At 31.4% G+C, this 22585-nt stretch overlaps 1 protein-coding gene across 1 annotated transcript in view; it reads right to left on the bottom strand.

The window, feature by feature from the left end:
• Positions 1 to 22585, bottom strand: part of LOC139487865 (von Willebrand factor D and EGF domain-containing protein-like) — a 50509-nt gene that overhangs the window by 4889 nt on the left and 23035 nt on the right. Inside the window, exons 8-12 of the mRNA XM_071273072.1 lie at positions 10644 to 10847; positions 9360 to 9568; positions 6304 to 6664; positions 4378 to 4527; positions 3432 to 3618 (exon numbers count right to left, since the gene is read on the bottom strand). Coding sequence (XP_071129173.1) covers positions 3432 to 3618; positions 4378 to 4527; positions 6304 to 6664; positions 9360 to 9568; positions 10644 to 10847 — 1111 coding nt within the window. The remainder of the gene's footprint in view (positions 1 to 3431; positions 3619 to 4377; positions 4528 to 6303; positions 6665 to 9359; positions 9569 to 10643; positions 10848 to 22585) is intronic.

Below are 22585 nucleotides of genomic sequence, written 5' to 3'. Positions count from 1 at the left end.
TTTTTTCTACTGTGCAAGTAACTAAAAATGTTATTTAAAGGAAGTTATGTAGATTAGAACATATTGAATCAGAATCATAAAAGAAACACTTGAGAGATCAAAAATGAATATGAGAGACAACAGTAATTTACCACTGTTTTTAATTAAGCCGACATTAATTTACAGATTTCAAAAAAGATAGACATATGATACCAAATGGTTAATCGATCTTGTTAGTCGAAAAACAAACTGACAATGCCATGGCAAAACCAAAAAACGATCAAAAGACAAATATCATAACACAAAACACAACATAAAAAACTAACGAAAGAGCAACAATAACCCCACTAATCTCGTAAATCAATTAAGAAGAACCAAATCATATAAACAAACAGAACATGTGAAAAAAAACAGGAGCGAAAGATACCAGAGAGACAGTCAAATAGCATAAATTAATAAAGGAGCGAGACAGGGTTTATCGGTATGGTAAGCCTCCCTGTTAAACATGCATAATCCGCCTTACAAAATCAACATTTTGTGGTGAACACATGTTGCACGTAAGTTGAATTGATCAACCAAGCTAGTTATCTAATTTGGAATATAATAACCAAGAAAAGAAAAACAGTGAACACAATGAAATGATAGTCATTTAAGCGGTGTAAGGTATTCCGTTTAGTATGCATTACCGCCAGACGTGCTATGCTGTAATCAAAATGGGACAATTTCGTTCATAGACCACGACTTGTTGTACAATATATCGTGTGAGTCTGTGTGACCAACTTGCATTGTAAGGTACATAATTGTAGAACCGTATAGGACAAATAGGACAAATAAGAGTCTGTGTGAACAACTTGCATTGTAAGGTACATAATTGTACCAAGAGAATGGATGATGGGTGACGTATCAGACAAATGTGATAACTTGTAGGGTACATATTTGTACGAGGAGGACAAGTTGTTCATGACCCAGGACAAATTTGTTATAATTTGTACCAGTATTAAATATCTTGAGGAGTATAGTTTATAGATAGTTTATCGAAGACCGCAAAGAGCAGTTGTATATATTTAAGTTCATTGACGTTAATTTGTGAATAAAGTTTACTAGTTATATATTTTGTAGAACATTTTGGATCCAGTATCAAACTGGTAACGAACTCATTTTATAATAGAAACAGACACGCTTACCCTGTGTACACGTTGTACATACATTATTAAATATTGAGCAACACGAACTAAGCCAAATCTGGTTATAAAGGTGAAAATAAGCTTTGGATTCCTTAAATTATTAAATGTACATCTTACATCATAATTCAAATCATCAACGCAAAATCTTCAAAATTCTAAAGATCTAGTTCTAAATCTTACATCACCATATTAACAATTTCTTAAATATCTTGATTCAATTGTTCTGCACAGACAGAATCCATGCTCAGCTGAACATCGTCAATATTGTTCTCATATAACAGCTCTTTTGTATAATTATTAAAGAACCTTTGTGAGCGACTCAAATACCCAACGTCCCAACGTTGACACTGGATAAACAAAATCTCACCAGATTCATAGACTCATAAATCTACAAAAATCAACTGGTGAAAATTTTCTTGTGGATATGCAAATCATGTTGCGTGGTTTCCGAGAAGTTGCGATGACAAACTGTTGCAGTAGTATAATTAAGCCAAAAATTGTAAGTTCAAAGGGGCATAACTCCTAGAAAAAAATTTCCACCTTAAATTCCTCTCAATATGCATATCTTATTATCTACAATTTTTCTGAAGTGTTATGTAACAATGAGCTGATCCCTCAATAAATACGGCAGATGATAATACACAACTAATACATGTCCAGGGGCGGATCCAGGATTTTTGAAAGGGGGCGAAATTTTCAAAACTCGCCGAGAGAGCGATGCGAAAAAATTTTGAAACCTTTTTGTAGGTTAAAAAACCTTAAATAAGTGTAAAATGCACGTTTTCAAGCGGCGGTTCCTGACGTGGGACTTGTATATTTTATTGTTGCTGTAAAGTGTTAGGGTTGGACTTTTTTATGCTGTAGTCTCTCTATTAATTGTCTATCATATAATTATAGTATGGATCCAAAGCCATGTACTGATATATTTGATGTGGGACTTGTCGGTAAAAATAGACACGGAAAATCTTCGTTTGTTGTATGTTAAGTTAGAATAATCTCACAGATTTCTTGTTGTAAACAAGATATACGCCGGGCTATTCGATGAAATTAATAATACGACCGACACGATTTAATAAAGACAAACAAGCAATTGATATCCAATTGTTTGTTGATATGTTTCACCGAACAAAAATAAGGGAAGTGAGGGGTTCCAAATCAACCAAAGGCGTATACGAATGAGACAAAAAAATATAAATGAAGGTCGACAAATGGAGACATAAAAGTCACACCCAGCAGGCAGGTTGCGGCATTCTTGTCTTGAAATAAGTATAATAAACTATTCAATATATCAATTCGGCGAAACAGACAGTTACATTCCGGTCAGACATGCAAACCCCTGCTCCCCCTCCCCCCCCAAAAAAAAATACGCCCGTTTCAAGTTTAATCATCATGTTCATTTAATGCTACAGACTGATTCTGTTGGTTATTTTCGTTTCTAATAGCAAAAAGTTGACAAGATTATTTTTTTCAATCCAGATACGGCCAGAATTCTAATTTAAGGCAAAAATCAGAGTCAGATTTTTTTCTCTCTCAAATATCTCAGACTGCCTCCTCAAATCAAATGGTTCGTATCTTAGACTCCAGAGCTTATCGGACTGACTGGGGATCATTATTCAGTGATGTTATTTTAAAATAGGCTGGAGAGTTTAGGGTTAAACATGTTTTCGTAGGTGAATTTTATTGCTGAGGACCTTTTTTCATGAGAGTGTAATAGAGAATTACTTTCTATTTAGCGGAATTGTGAAATAGAAGTCAATACGTTCTTGTCCAATTCTGTGTCGCTTTGAAGGTGTCATGATTGTCGTCCTTAGCCTTATTAATGTGTTACTGTAATTTGAATTTCAAAATGACTGAGTGACGTTTAAACTTTTTACGGCGAACTGGTCAACTCCAACATAGCGAATTTTATGACTTTGACATAACCAGCAAATACCAGCAAAAAATATCATTATAAGTTAAGAATTGTCGCATAAAAAAATACACGGGAATTGGCAAAGTTCACCAGGGAGTATAGAAAGACCCTGAGTTCACGAAGTCTAGTCTGATTAATCATTTTACAAAAAAAAACAAAAAAGGTCCAAGCAAAGGGGGGCGTACGCCCTCTACGCCCCCTCTGGATCCGCCACTGATGTCGGGTGAAATTTAGTTTTCCATTAGACTTATCCGTATTATAAACAATTCATTGTTGAATTCATTTGCTGTAATTCAACTTAGTTCGTAACCTAATCACAATATTTTTTTTTATTTCTTAAAATTTAATTTACTTACTTTTATTACAATGACCATGATTACTACAGTTAGAAGGACATAATAGATTTTGTATCATTTGTAGAACTGAAATTCCATCAATTCCAGAGCTACTCGTAAAGAGAGATTCGTTCCTGTTTATTTCATATTTACAAGCATCCTCCATTAACCAGATTGTATACCGAAGGAATTCTGTACTGCCTGCTATCTAAAATATATAATAAATTAAAAAAAAAAATACTTAAATAACGAATGTGCAAAATATTTCGAAAAATCCATCAAACACATGTATATTGTTTTCTATTCAAAAGCATATGAGTGATCTTTTCAAATTGAGGAATCTTTATATTCAGGTTGAAGACTATTCTTACATAACATCAATATGATTGAACTTCCATTTGATAATTTACATTATCTATTTAATTTGTTAAAGGCATATGGTGTTTCCTATTTTACTGTGTCTTTTCCTAAATACATAAAATAAATATCAGCAAACAGTCTGTATAAAAAAAGAAAATAATCTTGACAGAACAGAGGTGCATTATCATTGAAAAATTTTTACTTGAAAATTTGATTCCGATTTTCCACAATTTTTCACTCACGGTTACAATAAAAACGTCAAAAATAACATCCATGCTGTTCACATTGATCAAACGCGACATGATGATACATAGTTGGTGTATGTTGAATCGATGCTTTCCGTGTTAAAATGTGACACTTACAAATATTCAGAGACAAAAGTTATTGTCGAAGCAACTTATGTAATTGCGAATGCTAAAGCTACCATTTAGTTCCAAGAAATCAAATAACACCAAGTTCCTAACATGCATATTACGCATTAAGTTCTCAAAGAGATTAAACTGGGAAAAACTGTTACTTTATCATCATGATCAAAATAATGGTGATAAATGGTGAAATATAGAGAAATCATAGAATTAATTTATGAAACAACTGAATTGATTCATACCTTAACATCTATTACACATGATTCTATGTAATCTGATAAAACTAAATGGCCATACATTTGACATAAGGCAAGAGCAGGCATCTCTGAAAGTCCATTGGTACATGCTTGTCTTGCTGATTCTTCTGACCATCCATTTCTCCATACAGGATCCTAAATATGATATGTTCTTCTGAATGTTTATCAACAAATCAAACATATGAAACGGAGAAAAATATATTCGAAACCAGGTTGTCAAATCTTCTTTTTTTGTTTGTTATTGTTGAATGAAATGACAATTATAAGTGGTTCCCTTTCACCTGACATAATCACAAACTTTTACATGTACACTTCTTAAATGTGTAAATCAATAGACCATATATATATATGAGGGGGGTCAAAAACCAAAGATACCACAGGGACAGTCAAACTCATAAATCGGAAATAAATTGATAACGCCATGGCTTAAAATGAAAAGAACAAACAGACAAACAGTAGTACACATGACACACCATAGAAAACTAAAGAATATACAACACGAACCCAACCAAAACTATGAGCTATCTCCGGTGCTCCGGACGGGAAAGCAGGGTAAGCGACATATAGTTTCATAATTCCAGTAAGTTGTCTAGTAATTTGAAAAGTTCAATGAGATGAGTTGAGAAATGAGACTTCTCAAATGTGTAAATCAATAGACCATATATATATGAGGGGGGGATCAAAGATACCACAGGGACAGTCAAACTCATAAATCGAAAATAAATTGACAACGCCATGGCTTAAAATGAAAAGGACAAACAGACAAACAGTAGTACACAGGACAAACCATAGAAAACTAAAGAATATACAACACGAACCCCACCAAAAACTAGGGGTGATCTCAGGTGCTCCGGAAGGGAAAGCAGGGTAAGCGACATATAATTTCATAATTCCAGTAAGTTGTCTAGTAATTTGAAAAGTTCAATGAGATGAGATGAGAAATGAGATTTGCCAGTAGTATAATAACTGAACACCAAATTAAATTGTATTGACCTTCCATTATTGGACAATGGTGCCTCGTAAATTGACATAATCCCTAAATAATGATTGTAAACTAAGCAAAAGTTTCATAGTCAATAGACCATGCTTTAAGTGTCAGGGCCATTAATCGCCCAGGAAATGAGGTGTGCAAAAAGTGATGCAACTGCATACCAAATATAATGTTGGAGTGATAGCGAAGTGTAAGTAATTATATTATGTGATCGCTTAACAAACATTGTAAGAGGAAAGTTTATTTGCGTAAGTTGATAGAGCAACAAATTGACAATAACATTATTTAAGTGTTTCAGTGTGTGTGTCGAAATGTGAAGAAGATGTTTTTTTACAAAAGACAACTCTTTCAGTCGATCTATTTTAGTGATACAACAAATTATGGTCTAGCAAAAAATCCATGAATCATCTTCTTCTTTTTTTTTTTGGTATTCTGTAAGACACTACGGAGAGAACCAATGATATAGTTCTACTGGCTGTTGCTCTTGTTCGATTCTTATCAATATGCATCCCTAATATTTGGTATTAAGCCTCAGGGAATGTGTAGTTAAATCAACAACAAATTTAATATTAATGCATCCAAATATCATAAATTTAAATCATATAGCTATCGAAAGCATGTGATCTGTTCATTTTGTTTTGTTCCAGTGGTAAACTATTTGTATATTACTCATCATGATTACCAGGATCAAATTTTGTATTTACTTTTTTTCTACTCCCGTCAAATCAATATCAGAGGTCACGGACGTCCAATTTCTTTATTTTTCAAGATGTTAGCACATACATGTCTACTGTATTCAGAATAACAAAAAACAATATGTAAAATCAAAGTAAGTTTTAACAACATAAAAAGCGACATATAATTTCATAATTCCAGTAAGTTGTCTAGTAATTCTAATATTCAATATTACATTTACTTACTGGTGGTAAATAATCTGGATTGTAATTTGCATCATATGTCAGTGTTTTTTCTTCCAGTATATCATCACTATCTAAACCATTGCTTTTTAAAATTTTTGTATCATGAGGTTCCATATCTGAAGTATCTCTTTTTCGCCTGGTTGTATGACATTCTTGATATAACCTCTCTGCTAGTGGTGTACGCGTGGTTTTACATTGTATCATTGGCGCTGTTTGATTGCAATGCACACTTGTAAATTCTGAAATATCATCATTATGACCTGCTTCACTGGCGCATATACAATATTCTTTTAAAAACAAATCTTCTCGAGAAAAATTTGGAAATGGTGAAAATAATTCCTCTTCAGAATTCTGATCGACTCTGAAAGCATTAAATAAGTTGGTTATAAACATTTGAAAAGTTCAATGAGTTAGTAATTTAGACGTCACAAATCAAAAGCTAAATATACTGCACTTACATAGATATCTGCTATTTTTCAAAAATAAAATAAGATTACAATATAAATGAAGATTTTTATCAAACCAATTATTCGTTAATAATTTCATTTGATATCATATGAAGTGTGATTGATTTGTGAATTCAAACAATATTGAACTAAAACCCCTTGCTCCCCTACACTACACTTCCTCAATCCCTGTTTCACTTCATTACTCCATTACTTTACTCCAACACCCATCTTCCTCACTCCTTTCCAACACTTCACTCTACTCCACTCAATGTGTTAGTACATATATATGAGAAAATGTGGTAGGAGTGCCAATGAGACAACTCTCCATCAACGTTACAATTTATAAAAGAAAACCATTATAAGTCAAAATACGATCTTCATCACGGAGCATTGGCTCACACCGAACAGAAAGCTATAAAGAACCCCAGAAATGAATAGTGTAAAACCATTCAAACAGGGAAACCAAAGATCTATCTACATTCAATGTTGCCTTCGTCTTTCTTATTATACAACGTTAGGGTGTATTAAGTGTACGAACATGAGTGATTATGTGATATTGTTAAAATAATAAAAAGACAAAATAAATATTAAGTAATGCACCATCAGATACTACAAAAAAAAGACAAAACGATAAACAATAAAGTATTGATATGAAAACCATATAGGATTCCACATATGAATATTTAAAACTTGCAAAACTGTAAATGAAGAAATTTTATATAAAGCTAAGTGACAATATATTAGGTTAAGTTATTTTCTTTGTCATATTTTTTGGTTTCGTCAGGTTTATTTTTTTTTATTAATTACTTTATTAAACAAGAATGTGTCCAAAGTACACGGATGCCCCACTCGCATTATCATTTTCCATGTTCAATGGACCGTGAAATTGGGTAAAAAATCTAATTTGGCCTTAAAAGTAAAAAGATCAACCAATAGGGAACATGTGTACTAAGTTTCAAGTTGATTGGACTTTAACTTCATCAAAAACTACCTTGACCAAAAACTTTAACCTGAAACTCACACTTTTAATTTGTATGTTCAATGGACCATGAAAATGGGATCAAAAGTTTAATTTTGTTTTAAAATAAGAAAGATCATATCATAAGGAACATGTGTACTAAGTTTCAAGTTGATTGGACTTCAGCTTCATCAAAAACTACCTTGACCAAAAACTTTAACCTGAAGTGGGACGAACGGACGGACGGACGGACGGACGAACGGACAGACAGACGAACGTACAGACGGAAGGACGCACAGGCCAGAAAACATAATGCCCCTCTACTATCGTAGGTGGGGCATAAAAATGCATCATTTCTTAGATCCGTATTATAAGTTCATCATAAATACCTGGATTTTTATGCCCCACCTACGATAGTAGAGGGGCATTATGTTTTCTGGTCTGTGCGTCCGTTCGTTCGTTCGTCTGTTCGTTCGTCCGTTCGTTCGTTCGTCCGTCTGTCCCGCTTCAGGTTAAAGTTTTTGGTCGAGGTAGTTTTTGATGAAGTTGAAGTCCAATCGACTTCAAACTTGGTACACATGTTCCCTATGATATGATCTTTCTAATTTTAATACCAAATTAGAGATTTTACCCCAATTTCACGGTCCACTGAACATAGAAAATGATAGTGCGAGTAGGGCATTCGTGTACTGAGGACACATTCTTGTTTTTATTAACGCCAGACGCGCGTTTCGTCTACAAAAAAAACTATTATGTGACGTTTAATTTTGATCGCTGTTATTGTTCTTTGTTTGTTTTTTTAAGCTTTGTATCAATATTTTGAGTGAAGCTTTTCATTTCTGTCATGTTTGTTTTTTTTAATTCATGTCGGTTGCTTTCTCGTTCCAATTATTTTGGTTTCAAATTTTGTTAAAGAAAGGCGAAAGATACCAGAGAGACATTCAAACTCATAAGTCTAAAACAAAAAGTTCAACAGACAAATAATAGAACACAAATCACTACATGAAAAACACTGAGCTAAATAAACCCCACCAAAAAATTGGGATGATCTCATGAGCTCAGAGAGGGTAAGCATATCCTGCTGCACATGTGGCATCCGTCGTGGTACTCATGTTAGTACAATTACGGCTATGATACCAATTCGGTAGGTCACATTCCAGAAAAGGGAATAAAAATTGTAGTGAACGTCATCAGAAACATATCCGCTATCATCAGTGAAACGAATATTTCATAACGGTCAACCAACTCGTGATTGCTTTTGTAAAATGTCCGAAGAGATAATTTCTATTTCACCACTTACAAATGTATATCCCTTAGTTTAGAAGCCTTCAACCTTCTGTCAAGGAAATAATGATAGGAAATACCAGCCTTTGAATATCGGTATTAACTGGAAGATATATATATATATGCAGTCGCTGCTGGAAAGTTGCTTCATAGTACTAGTAATTTAAAGTTCGCAATTGTCAATTTGGGACCTTTTATACGTGACTTAATGGTATGGGATTTGTTCATTGTTGAAGGTCGTTCGTCATTTAGATTAGTGTATAGTTGACTCACTGGTGATCACTCTTAACAAAAAAAATACTTGATTAACAATGTTTTTGTTCCATATAACATTAAAATATTATTTATCAAATATGGTTACAAACTTCCAAGACTTTGCAAACTCTGTAGTTGAAGATATTGAAGAAGTTGATCCTCTTGGAACGAGATCGTCTGATGAATCGATGTCTTGGCTTATAAATCCACAAATGCCTTCACTCTGTTCAATGTCTAAGACAGAGGGTTTAAGTGTAATTAATGGAATCCAGTCGTCTTCCATGTGAATATTAATTTCTGTGCCAATTGGAAGCGTTACCTTTGAGAACATATAAAATTTATCGATTAATGGAATAAATTGTTATGATTTTGTCGATTCACAAAAAAAACCAAGGTCCTTTTTCGAGAATCTTTGTTAATCTCTGCGTGGTCTTACTGTGTTTTTTTTATTAGAATGTCGGGTCTTTTTGTTAGAAAAACAAAAACTATAAAATTAAAAGTGTGCTTATATAAAACAACTGTCAACTTATCATTGTATTCCTGCTTTTTTATTTTACCAAAACCGCATGTTGCATGTGTCTGTCATTAATCAGGAGTCTGTAATTCTTAAGTTGTTGTTGCTATCAATTAATTTGTTTTTTCGTTTATTGTTTTATACATACATCGTGCCGTTTGTCTTTTCGTTTGAATTGTTTATATTTTTTGTCTTTTGTCGCTTGTTATATGATAAGATGGATTTAACACATTGATGGAGTGCATACGTTGACACGCAGTTTCTTATATCTACGTTATTTTGACGCTGATTGGTAATTATCTCATTGGAAAACTCCTAGAAAAATTGTACAACAGATTATCACAAGAACAAACTGTACAAAACAATTAAAGAAAAACAAATATGACATATCATTACCTCTGAGCCCTTCGTAAAATCCCGGTTTGGAATATCATCGTGTGCTAAGGAAATACTTTACATACTGCCATTCTTAGATCGCGCAATATTAGTCTAAAATAGTCTCTACATGTATCATACGTACGTAGATATCTTAGGCAGTTTATCAAGTGTGGCTACTACAGTATGGCCCATTTTTCTTTAGTATGTATATGTTGGTTCAGGATTTAAAAAAATATGGTCCAAAAAAAGCTGTCAATTTCCATTATTGTCAACCCTGAATAGATATTTCCATTTCCACTTAATAAAATAACCTTAAAGGGTCGACAGCTTTTTGTCGTCAATGCTTTACATTCATCAGGTTTACTCGTTAATTATTTCTATTGTTTACTTATATCAGTTCTTGATTGAAAAACATACATAATTATATAAGCTGACCAGTTGTCAGAGTGATTTTCGAAAAACTAATATTCAAGTACACATTGCCTAAAATATCTGAACTAACCTTATAACCACGTGACGTTTTTTCAATTACCATGTGTTTATTATCACATACAGCATACGATATGCTTGGATAATATCTTCCTGACGCATAAAACTCTGTTGCGATTACATCACAAGTACGGATTACAAATAAAGAGTCGTGACTTCGAACTGCGAATCCACAGTTGCAGGATCCTCGCGGGCAGGTTGTTGTTAAGGTGTGTACCTGGAATATTTTTTTCATAAACTTTCAAAAACATTCAACTGTTTAATTGAAAATAACATAATAAAGTTTGTTTTTTTTCTACTTTTCGGTTTTTGTTTTTTTGTAAACATGTTGTATATTTTATATATTGTATTAGAATTTTTGTTATTTTATCCATTCAAACACAATAATCCAGTATCTTTACGTCCCGTTCTCCCGCATGCAGTAAATAGTAAAAAATATTAAAAAAAATGAAAACGGCAGAAGCAGTCACCAAAAGGTAAGTGCTGAAAGGACACTCAATAAAATCAAATCAATTAAACATACATGTAGATATGAACATTATGCACTTAACAATACGTAAACTAAATAGACAAATGATCAAAATTCAAAATGTATCATCCAGTACTCTTTATGGCTGATGTACATAGACAACAATACAAAAAAGCTGGTCAATTGCATACATCACCATGAATGTATTGGGTGTTCAAAGGCCGTTGTAATACACCATGTAAAAATTGTATGAAAATTTTAAATTAGGATGCAGCCTCTTGTACTACTTGTCCTAATTTTCTTAGTAAAACAAAATATCCATTTTGATATAACAATTACAGATAGTGGCATCAATAACTAAGATTTTTCCTTGTTTTTATGAAAGCCCACTTTTCGTACAATATTACCTTATTTTTATATTTTGTCAACTAAATAAGCTGATCCTTAGTAGTAGCAGATAGTACTAGCTTGATTGCCTTTCTGATTATTTTAATAACTTAAGGGTGAAATTAAGATTAAAATGTTATTAAACTTCAACCCAGAGCTTCAGCATCTATATTTACTATGTTCACTATTCGACCCTTTCTTCTTGGAATTCAGTGTTGGTACGTTGGTGTGTTGGTGTGTTTTTTTTTTTCGTTTGGTTTCATTTATTGGGGAGGGGATTCGGTCTTAAATGAGATGAGTATACTATCAAAAACATTTTGATATATCTTCAGCTTTTAAACACTATGCTTTAAACAAGATTATTGGTCCATATGGCACCGTGCCACTGACTGGGTCTAAATCGTGAATCAGAAAATATGTTAAGAAATTCTTCTCACAATAATCATATGTTTGACATTTTAAGTTTATGTTACCTTCAAACGATTGCATGATGGACAAACGGATGGACAGACACACAGACCAGAAAAATAATGTTCCCTTCTACTTTATATTAGTAAAGACAGCTTCGAAATATGATGATTAAGGTTAACATCGCTGAAAAAAAGTTGACCAAACCCTTCGATTTTAATACTAGTATACAAATGCATGATATATGATTTACCGTAACGCATATAAACATATCAGGTGAAAATAATTGCAGTCCATATGTATACATAAAAAAATAAAATTGAGAATGGAAATGGGGAATGCGCCAAAGAGACAACCACCCGACCATAGAAAAAAACAACAGCAGAAGGTCACCAACAGGTCTTCAATGTAGCGAGAAATTCCCGCACCCGGAGGCGTCCTTTAGCTGGCCCATAAACATACTAATTTCCAATGCAAATTGTACACAAGAAACTAAAATTAAATTAATACAAGACTAACAAAGGCCAAAGGCTCCTGACTTGGGACAGGCGCAAAAATGTGGCGGGGTTAAACATGTTTATGAGATCTCAACCCTCCCTCTATACCTCTAGCAAATGTAGAAAAGTAAACGCATAACAATACGCATATTAAAATTCAGTTCAAGAGAAGTCCGAGTCTGATGTCAGAAGATGTAACCAAAGAAAATAAACAAAATGACAATAATACATAAATAACAACAGACTACTAGCAGTTAACTGACATGCCAGCTCCAAACTTCAATTAAACTGACTGAAAGATTATGATTTCATCATATGAACATCAGGCACAATCCTTCCCGTTAGGGGTTTAGTATCATACCATCAGAACATATATGAGAAGAACATAACCCGTGTCATGCCAACAACTGGTTTTTGAATAAATGTGTGTAGTTCCGATGCAAAGACCCTATAAGTGAATCAATATTAACGCCAAAATATGCAATCTTTAATGATCTGACAACAGTATCGTAACTATATCCCTTCTTAATAAGTCTATTCAAAGGTTTTGTTAGTTTTTGAGGTGAATACTGACACCTTTGTGCTTTATAAAGAATATTTCCATAAAAAATTGGATGTGAAATACCTGAACGTATAAGAAGTCTGCATGTTGAGCTATATCCTTATACCGATGATAAAATTTAGTAAATGTTTTGACTAGTTTGTGATATCGAAAACCCTGGTGTAATAATTTTTCAGTAATACATAAATTTCTCTCGTTAAAATCTAAAACATTGTTACATACACGAGCGAATCGTACAAGTTGAGATATATAAACACCGTAAGATGGTGACAAGGGAACGTCACCATCTAAAAAAGGATAATTAACGATAGGAAATGAAAAATCATCTCTTTTATCATAAATTTTAGTATTCAGCTGTCCATTAGTGATATCGATATATAATGTATATGTAACAGTAAATAGGTGAAATTGGGAATTACACGTAATTACTAAAATTTAGTAATTTAGTAATTACATGTAATCCCACATGTACGGAAGCCTTTAAGGGCCATGCTAGTCTACTTTTAACAATTTGATATAACAAATTATGAATTTGATATAACAAATTATGAATTTGATATAACAAATTATGAATTTGATAGAACAAATTATTAATTTGATAGAACAAATTATTAATTCGATATAACAAATTATTAATATGAGATAACAAATTATTTATTTGATAAAAAAAAATTATAAATTTGATATAACAGATTTTCGATTTTGATATAACAGATTTTCGATTTTGATATAACAAATTATTTATTTGATATAACAGATTATTAATTTGATATAACAAATTATCAATGTGATATAACAAATTATCAATTTGATATAACAAATTATCAATTTGATATAACAAATTATCAATTTGATATAACAAATTATCAATTTGATATAACAAATTATCAATTTGATATAACAAAAAATTATCAATTTGATATAACAAATTATCAATTTGATATAACAAATTATCAATTTGATATAACAAATTATCAATTTTGTGTATTAATTTATTGATAAAACGAAGATCCTTTTTTTTTTTTTTTTTTTATTCAACAATATATTGCTTGCTGTTAACAATTTACTTCACTAGTCCAGCATTCTAGTGAAGGGTATCTTTATTTTAACACGAAATCCAGGATTTCTCTCTGTTTAACAATAAAACATGACAATTTATCTAATCTTTGTTATAAATATTTCATTTTCAACCGTAAATAAATAAGTATATATGAAATTTTAATTTATCAATATGTGTATCTAGCTTGTTTGGAAAGAAAAAGTTTCCGGAAATAGTTCACACTTGCAGTTATCGATTTTATATTATTAGGTCTTTCCACTTTTCTGTGGAAAGACCTATTGTTTTTCTTCTGATTATTAGGTCTTTCCATTTTTCTGTGGAAAGACCTATTGTTTTTCTTCTGATTATTTTTTTTTTCTTTCCCCTAATTTTGTTCTCGCGATAAACATTTGTTTCGCAATATGTCGCTTAGATATTTGGTATATTATATCGAACAGTTTATGCGCTTTTGAAATTTACCCTGCGTAAACGAATACTTTTCTTTGTAGGAGTTATCTCCCCAAACACTGTTTTCCTTGTTAGCGCATCTCCTTCGCAATCGTAATATATTATGACAAATTTATTTTACAAAATTGCTCGTTATATCCTTCGCATGATTTGTCCTATTTTGACCGAAGTTATATGAACGCTCCATATGAGAGTTATTTCCCCTTATGCATTTGATATAAGTGATATGCATTTCTATCTTGTAAACCATAAGTGCTAGAGACTTAGGATCTTTTGATTTGAGGTCCTTGGTCCCAAAAAATGAAAATTAGGTCAAGGTCAAAGGTCAAGGTCATATTCTAATTTTTGAATTTGGCTAATTCTCTCTTATTTCCAGAAACTGTATAAGATAACAACAAATTATTTTACCTAAATTGTTTGTTGCGACATGTCGTTACACGTAAATTTTGATTGCAAGGGTACGTTGAACGTAAAAGGGAGTTTTCTCCCCTCTTGTATTAAAAAATACGCGTATGGTGATATAACTCATTAACCAACTATAAATAAGACTTATAGTCTTTTGATTTGAGGTCCTTGGTTTGTGACCTTGAAATAGAAGTCAAGGTCATAGGTTAATAGGACGTTCTAGATTTTGACCTTCTCTTTAAATTCATATAAATACATCATAAAGCCATAAGGAACTAATATTATTAACTGATTTTTACTATATCAATATCAAAATAGATCTTTACTAGTGGAAAGACCTTCAATTGTTCTCTGAACAATTGGTTTTTAATTTTTTTTTTTTTCTTCCGCCTAATTTTGTTCTTGCGATAAACATTTGTTTCGCAATATGTCGCTTTGATCTTTGGTATGTGATATCGAACAGTTTATGCGCTTTTGAAATTTACCCTGAGTAACCGAACACTTTTCTTTGTAGGAGTTATCTCCCCAAACACTGTTTTCCTTGTGCTCACAACTCCTTCGCAACCGTAAAAGATAACGGCAAATTTATTTTACAAAATTGCTCGTTATATCCTTTGCATGATTTGTCCTATTTTGACCGAAGTTATTTCCCCTTATGCATCTGATATAAGTGATATGCATTTCTATCTTATAAACCATAAGTGATAGAGACCTAGGATCTTTTGATTTGAGGTCCTTGGTCCAAAAAAATGAAAATGAGGTCAAGGTCAAAGGTCAAGGTCATATTCTAATATTTGAATTTGGCTTATTTTCACTTATATCCAAAGACCGTATAAGATATCAACAAATTATTTTTACTAAATTGTTAGTTGCGACATGTCGTAACACATAAATTTTTATTGCAAGGGCACGTTGAACGTAAAAGGGAGTTTTCTCCCCTCTTGTATTTAAAAATACGTGTTTGGTGATATAAGTCATTAACCAAATATAATTAAGACCTATGGTCTTTTGATTTGAGGTCCTTAGTTCATGACCTTGAAATTGATCTCAAGGTCATAGCTTAATTTGACGTTCTAGATTTTGACCTTTGCTTTTATTTTATATGTATACATGATAAAGCTATGAAACTTTTGGAAAAAGGTATCAAACCATTTAACCTTGAAAGAAACAACCGGAAGTAACCTTTTGTAAACCGGACGTAGCTATTTTTTGTACTTTATTAATATAAAAGTATATAGAACCAGATATTTTTGGAATCAGTGTCAAGTAAATATTCAAATATAATCATAAGTAACATTTTTCAAACCGGAAGTAACAAATTATCTCCCTTATTTAAAAAAAATGTATGAAAAACCAAATATTTTTGGAATCAGCGTACTAGAAGCTATCATTTGACGATTGAAATGACATTTTAAACTTAGTTTCACAACTTTCATATCAAAATACATTGTTTTGATGGAAAGACCTTCAATTGTTCTCTGAACAATTGGTTTTTAATTGTATTAATATCTCTTCCTGGTTTGGAAATTACCAGTTTAAAATAGTGATTTATGATTAATATCATTAGCAATTCACAGGTATGTATTAATGCTTCGATTTTGGAAAAAAAAGATAGTATGTAAATATTTTTTTCCTTTTTTTTAAACGATAAAAAAACAGTGGATAACAAATACCGTTATCTCCACGCTTATCGGTGATAGGTAAAATTATTTCTCTAAATCAGTTCCGGATCTAAAAATTTATAATATTATCCTTTTTCTTTTCTTTTTTGCTAGATTATACATTGGCAATATAAAAAATTATTACAACAATTTGACAACTTTATCAAGTAGACATTTATTCTTAGTATGTTTACTAGTTGCCTGCACTTTGTAGCTGTACATGAATTCTGCTTTAAATACAGAATATACATCTAAAGATTTTGTTTTCTGTTCAGACATATAATTTGCCTTATATATACAAAACATTATAATAGTAATCAGATAATTAATTTCATAGTATTGCTCATCATTTATTTTATAACCCCATACTAAATTTTTTAATGTTAGAATATTATTATTAGGTCTTTCCACTTTTCTGTGGAAAGACCTATTGTTTTTCTTCTGATTATTTTTTTTTCTTCCGCCAAATTTTGTTCTTGCGATAAACATTTGTTTCGCAATATGTCGCTTAGATATTTGGTATATGATATCGAACAGTTTATGCGCTTTTGAAATTTACCCTGCGTAACCGAATACTTTTCTTTGTAGGAGTTATCTCCCCAAACACTGTTTTCCTTGTGATCACAACTCCTTCGCAACCGTAAAAGATTACGACAAATTTATTTTATAAAATTGCTCGTTATATCCTTCGCATGATTTGTCCAATTTCGACCGAAGCAATATGAGCGCTCCATATGAGAGTTATTTCCCTTTTTGTATTTGAAATTTTAAAATGTATTTTAAACTGGAACACCATAAGTGATAGATACCTAGGATCTTTTGATTTAAGGTCCTTGGTCCAAAAAAATGAAAATTAGGTCAAGGTCAAAGGTCAAGGTCATATGCTAATTTTTGAATTTGTCTTATTTTCACTCATTTTCATTAACCTTATAAGATATCGACAAATTATTTTGTATAAATTGTTAGTTGCGACATGTGGTAACTAAATAATTTTAGTTGAAAGGGTGCATAAACAATGAATGGGAGTTTTAGCCCCTATCATATCTTAAATTATGTTTAAAGTGATATAACTTATTAACCATACATATTAGAGACCTAGGGTCTTTTGATTTGAGATCCTCAGTTTGTGACCTTGAAATTGAGGTCAAGGTCATAGGTTAATTTGACGTTCTAGATTTTGACCTTTGCTTTAAATTCATATCTATACATCATAAAGCCATATGAACTGACATTTTAGACTGATTTTTTATATTTTAATATCAAAATAGATATTAACTGGTGGAAAGACCATCAATTGTTCTCTGAACAATTGGTTTTTAATTAATATTCAGTTTTTCTAAGAGTTTTTTAACTTTACTCCAGAAATTATCAAGAAAGTGACATTTAAGAAACATGTGATCATAATCCTCTGTGGTGTTGCAATAGTGACAATTTGAAATATCGCAGATCTTCCACTTTTTCAATAAAACTTTACAAGGTAAAATAAAGTGTAGCAATTTCGAACGGATCACTTTGTATTTGTTATCTTTTAAAAAATGATGAACAAACTTTAACATATTACACGAAAGACTCTTAATGTATTCAAGGTTAAGCATTGTCTTCCATTTATAAAAACCAACAGGTATTTCAATTTCATTCTTAATTAATATAGTATAAATTTTTGTGGTATCTACATTTTCTAAATATTCTTTTTTGTTACAATTATTATTAATATGTATTGCATAGGGCGTTTTTACTTTAGTTTTCTTTGAATTTTCCTGTTTTAAAATCTTTAACCATTCTCTTGGAAAAGCTTTCTTTAATTGGTAAAATTCTGACATCCAGTTACTTTTTATTTTAAGCTTTTGTAAAATAAAATTCTCTTCTATATTACCATTTTCATCAATGATGTCATTAACAAAGATAATATTACTATTTATCCAGTTTTGGAATAAAAGGCATTTATTTTTTAATCTTTATGAAATGATTTCCCCAAATAACTTCTTGACGTATAGATCTAAAGTTTTTTGGCTGTTGTACTTTTTTATTAGTTATCCATGCTTTAACAATGTTGAAATAAAATTTTGGCAGCTCCTTTAACTCTGGAATAGAGTCAGTATTATCAATATTCATATGAAAGATAAGGAAATCTTTTCCAAACTTATTAAAATAAAAAAGTGGAATAATTTTCCAATTTTTTAGATCTCCATTAATTAACCTTTTGATCCACCCAATTATGATAGATTCTATATATTTATCTATGTTTATCATTTTTAAAATGTTTGTGTTTTCCTAACCAAATGCCTTCTGTTTTTGATCTTTTTTAATTTAAGCCCTGATAAAGTGCCAAAAATTTCAATCATGTTTAATACTTTTGAAATGTCTTGTTTTGTTTTTAAAAAAAGTTTTGTGTCATCTGCGAGTTGACTGATTTTTAAAGAATGTGTTTTCCCATCTATTTTGATTTCAAATCCTTTAATATTATTGTCTTGTCTTATTCTACATGCTAATATCTCGACAGCAATAACAAAAATTAAAGCACTGCACGGACATCCTTGTCTAATCCCTCGAAAAATGTTGAGGGGTTCAGATATCCACCCATTATTGATCACTGAGCTTTTAATGTCTGTATACAAAGTTTTTATCCATTTGAGCATAGAATCTTGAAAGCCAAATTTTTTTAATGCTGAGAACATGAAATCCCATTCTAAAGAGTCAAAAGCTTTTGAAAAGTCTAAAAATAATAATGCTCCTTCTATATTAAATTTTTCTGCATAATCAATTATATCCTGGATCTGTCTGATGTTGTAACCTATATATCTATTTTTTACATACCCATTTTGATCTTCATGGATAATTTTTGGTAAGACATTTTTAATGCGCTGAGCTAATGAATATGCTATTAATTTTGTATCTACATTTAATAAAGTTATGGGTCTATAGTTATCTAAACTCAGAGGATCATTTTTTTTATGGATAAGAGAGATAACTCCTAATTTCTGAGAATTTGTTAACTCCCCTTTTTTATATGAAAAATTAAATGTGGATACAATGAATTCTTTTAATTCTTTCCAAAATGTTCTATAAAATTCTACGCTTAAACCATCAATTCAAGGTGATTTGTTCAATTTCATCTTACATAGTGAATCTGTACATTCATCTATAGTTAATTTTCCTTCCATAATATCACTCTCTTGTGTTGTTAATTTATGATCAATATTTGTATCATTAATATAATCATTTATAAATTTTATATCTGGATTTGTACTTTTATAAATATCTTTATAGAATTCTTTCTCTAATTGTAAAATTTTGGATGAATCAGTTTGTATCACTCCTTCTTTATCTCTAAGTGCAGTTATAGTTTTTCTTGTTTGTCTAGCTTTTTCCAAACCTAAAAAGAATTTCGTATTTTTTTCTCCTTCTTCTACCCATTGAATTCGTGACCTGATTTGAGCTCCTTTTGTTTTTATTTCATATATTTTCTTCAATTTACTTTCATTATTAATTAATTCTTCTTGAAAATGTTTTATTACCTCATCTTTACAATGTTTGTTAATTTGTTCATTTAATTTTTTGATTTTGTTTTCCAATACATGTATTTCACTTATGTTCTGTTTTGCTTTTCTTTTACAGTATTCAATGGTGTATTCTTTGACCTCAATTTTGAATAAGTCCCAATGGTGTCCAATATTTTTGGTAAGTTTTGGATTGTTTTTATATTTATGAATTAGGCCATTTATTATGTTTCTATATTCAATATTATTCAAAATGCTGTTATTAATTTTAAAATATCCTTTCCCTTTTGATTGTGATCTCCCTTTCAACTTTAATGATATAGCTTGGTGGTCTGTGTGAGATATAAGTGCAGGCCTTATATCTGCTGAGCATATATGTGATCTTATTTCTGGGCATATAAGAAAGAAATATATGCGAGAGGCTTCATTCATATTGTTTTTGCGCCTCCATGTAAATTGTGTATTGTTACTATGTGTCTCTCTCCAAATGTCTATCAACTTTATTGTTTTAATTAGAGTTTTTAAACTGTTAACTGGTTTTTGTGTTTTTTTATTTGTGCTGTAGTTTTTTCTGTCAATATTTGATAGAGTATCATTCATATCTCCACCAACAATTACCATCCCTAAGCTGTTTTCTGATATCATATATTTTACTTTTTTGAAAAAAACATTTCTGTTTTTTGGTAAATTTGGAGCATAAATATTCACTAAAGTATAAATGCTATCTTTAATTTCTATATTAAGCAAAATTATTCTCCCTTCTTTATCTTGAAATTTATCAATAAATTTATATTCTATTTTCTCATTAATATAAATTGACACCCCTCTTGATTGTGAATTACCATAGCTATTATATAACTCACCCCTGAATTCTTTATTCAAATCTTTCTCTAAATTAACAGTGAAATGGCTTTCTTGTACAAATAAAATATTACAATGTTGATGCTTCATCCACATATGAAGTCTTTGTCTTTTATCTTTTGATCCTAGTCCCTGACAATTCAATGAACATATATGTATAGTTTCACTCATTATTTGTCATAAAACGAAGATCCTGTATATTCGGAAAGCTTCCGCCGCTAGATGTGACTCAGAATTTATGCTTGGAAATACCCGGCTTGATTTCGCAAATAAATACCGCTATCTAGGCTTAATGATATCTGAAGATATGGACTACGCTGTTTCTGTGAAAGAGCTCTCAACAGCAGCTAGTAGAGCGCTTGGATCACTTACCTCAAAATACCTTCATATGGGTAATATGGACTTTGCTACATATACAAAGATATTCGAAAATACGGTTATCCCTGTAATGGACTATGCGTCAGGGTGTGGGGATAAACGCGGTATGATGTACTTGAAAGACTCCAGTATAGAGCAATCCAAACTTTCTTGGGTGTGGGAAACCTCGCCGATTCCAGCAATAACAGGTGATATTGGATGGACTTCTATACTTGTAAACAATCAATGTAATATAGTTCGCTTATGGTGTAGACTTATGAAATTGCCTGATTTCAGTATCAGTCGTAAAGTATTCCTTTTGGATATCGATTTTTCCACACGCTACAAGAAGACCTGGTTCAACAGTGTTAAAACAATATTGAACAATAGTGGTCTATCAGCCTTAATTAACTGTACAAACAACCACGATACGATCTCAACAAAATACGTAATTGAATCCGTTAAAACTAAACTGGTAGATACTTTCAAAAGTGAATGGACTATTAATGTTCAGAACATGCCAAAACAAAGAACATACAAGTTATTAAGACCGAATTTTGTACTGAACAGTATGTTAAAAAGTTCTTGTCCAGAAAACAGCGATCGAGTATAGCTAGAATTCGATGCGGTACACTACCTTTAGAAGTCGAACGAGGTCGATATCGAAATATTCCAGCCGACCGGAGAATCTGTAAAGTGTGCAACTCCAATGTGACTGAAGATGAAATCCACTTTTTGTTTTTGTGTAACCGTTACTCTGTTAGAAGGAACGAACTTAGACGAGAACTCACCTCAGTTAACTTTGACTCCCCAGAAGAAACACTAAAAGAACTGTTAATCAGCAACCCGAAAACGTTGGCAAACTTTATCATAGACTGTTTAAGGATAAGACAAGATGTTATATAAACATTTTTACTCTAACAAAACTACACGACGTAAAAACTTTAAAACTAAAATATTTTATATCAAATCAAATGTAGCTATACATGTATAATAATGTTTTAAAATGACAGTGCTTCGTTAGCCTATAAGGCTGGCTGAAAATAACAATGTTCATATCATATGTATTATATAATGGCAATTCAGGTTGCACTTCAATAAATTATTTATTCATTCATTCATTCATGTTCATCTGACGTCCAGTAACAAATATATAATGCATTTTCAAAACTCAATTTAGAGGTTTAATGTTTCTATAACCAACCCTCCTCCCCTTTCCCTTTTATTTGAGACAATGTTTTGGATTTGTTTCTCAATTTCGCATATGGGACCTGGTGCCTTAGATCGAAAAAATATAAGAGAGAAAAGGGGGGTCTATTTGATCAATTTATATTTCATATTTTC

The sequence above is a fragment of the Mytilus edulis genome, chromosome 1, assembly GCF_963676685.1.
Source record: "Mytilus edulis chromosome 1, xbMytEdul2.2, whole genome shotgun sequence".
Classification (NCBI taxonomy): Eukaryota; Metazoa; Mollusca; class Bivalvia; order Mytilida; family Mytilidae; genus Mytilus; species Mytilus edulis.
The sequence above is the reverse complement of the archived record's forward strand: the minus strand, read 5'-3'. Positions and strand labels throughout refer to the sequence as shown.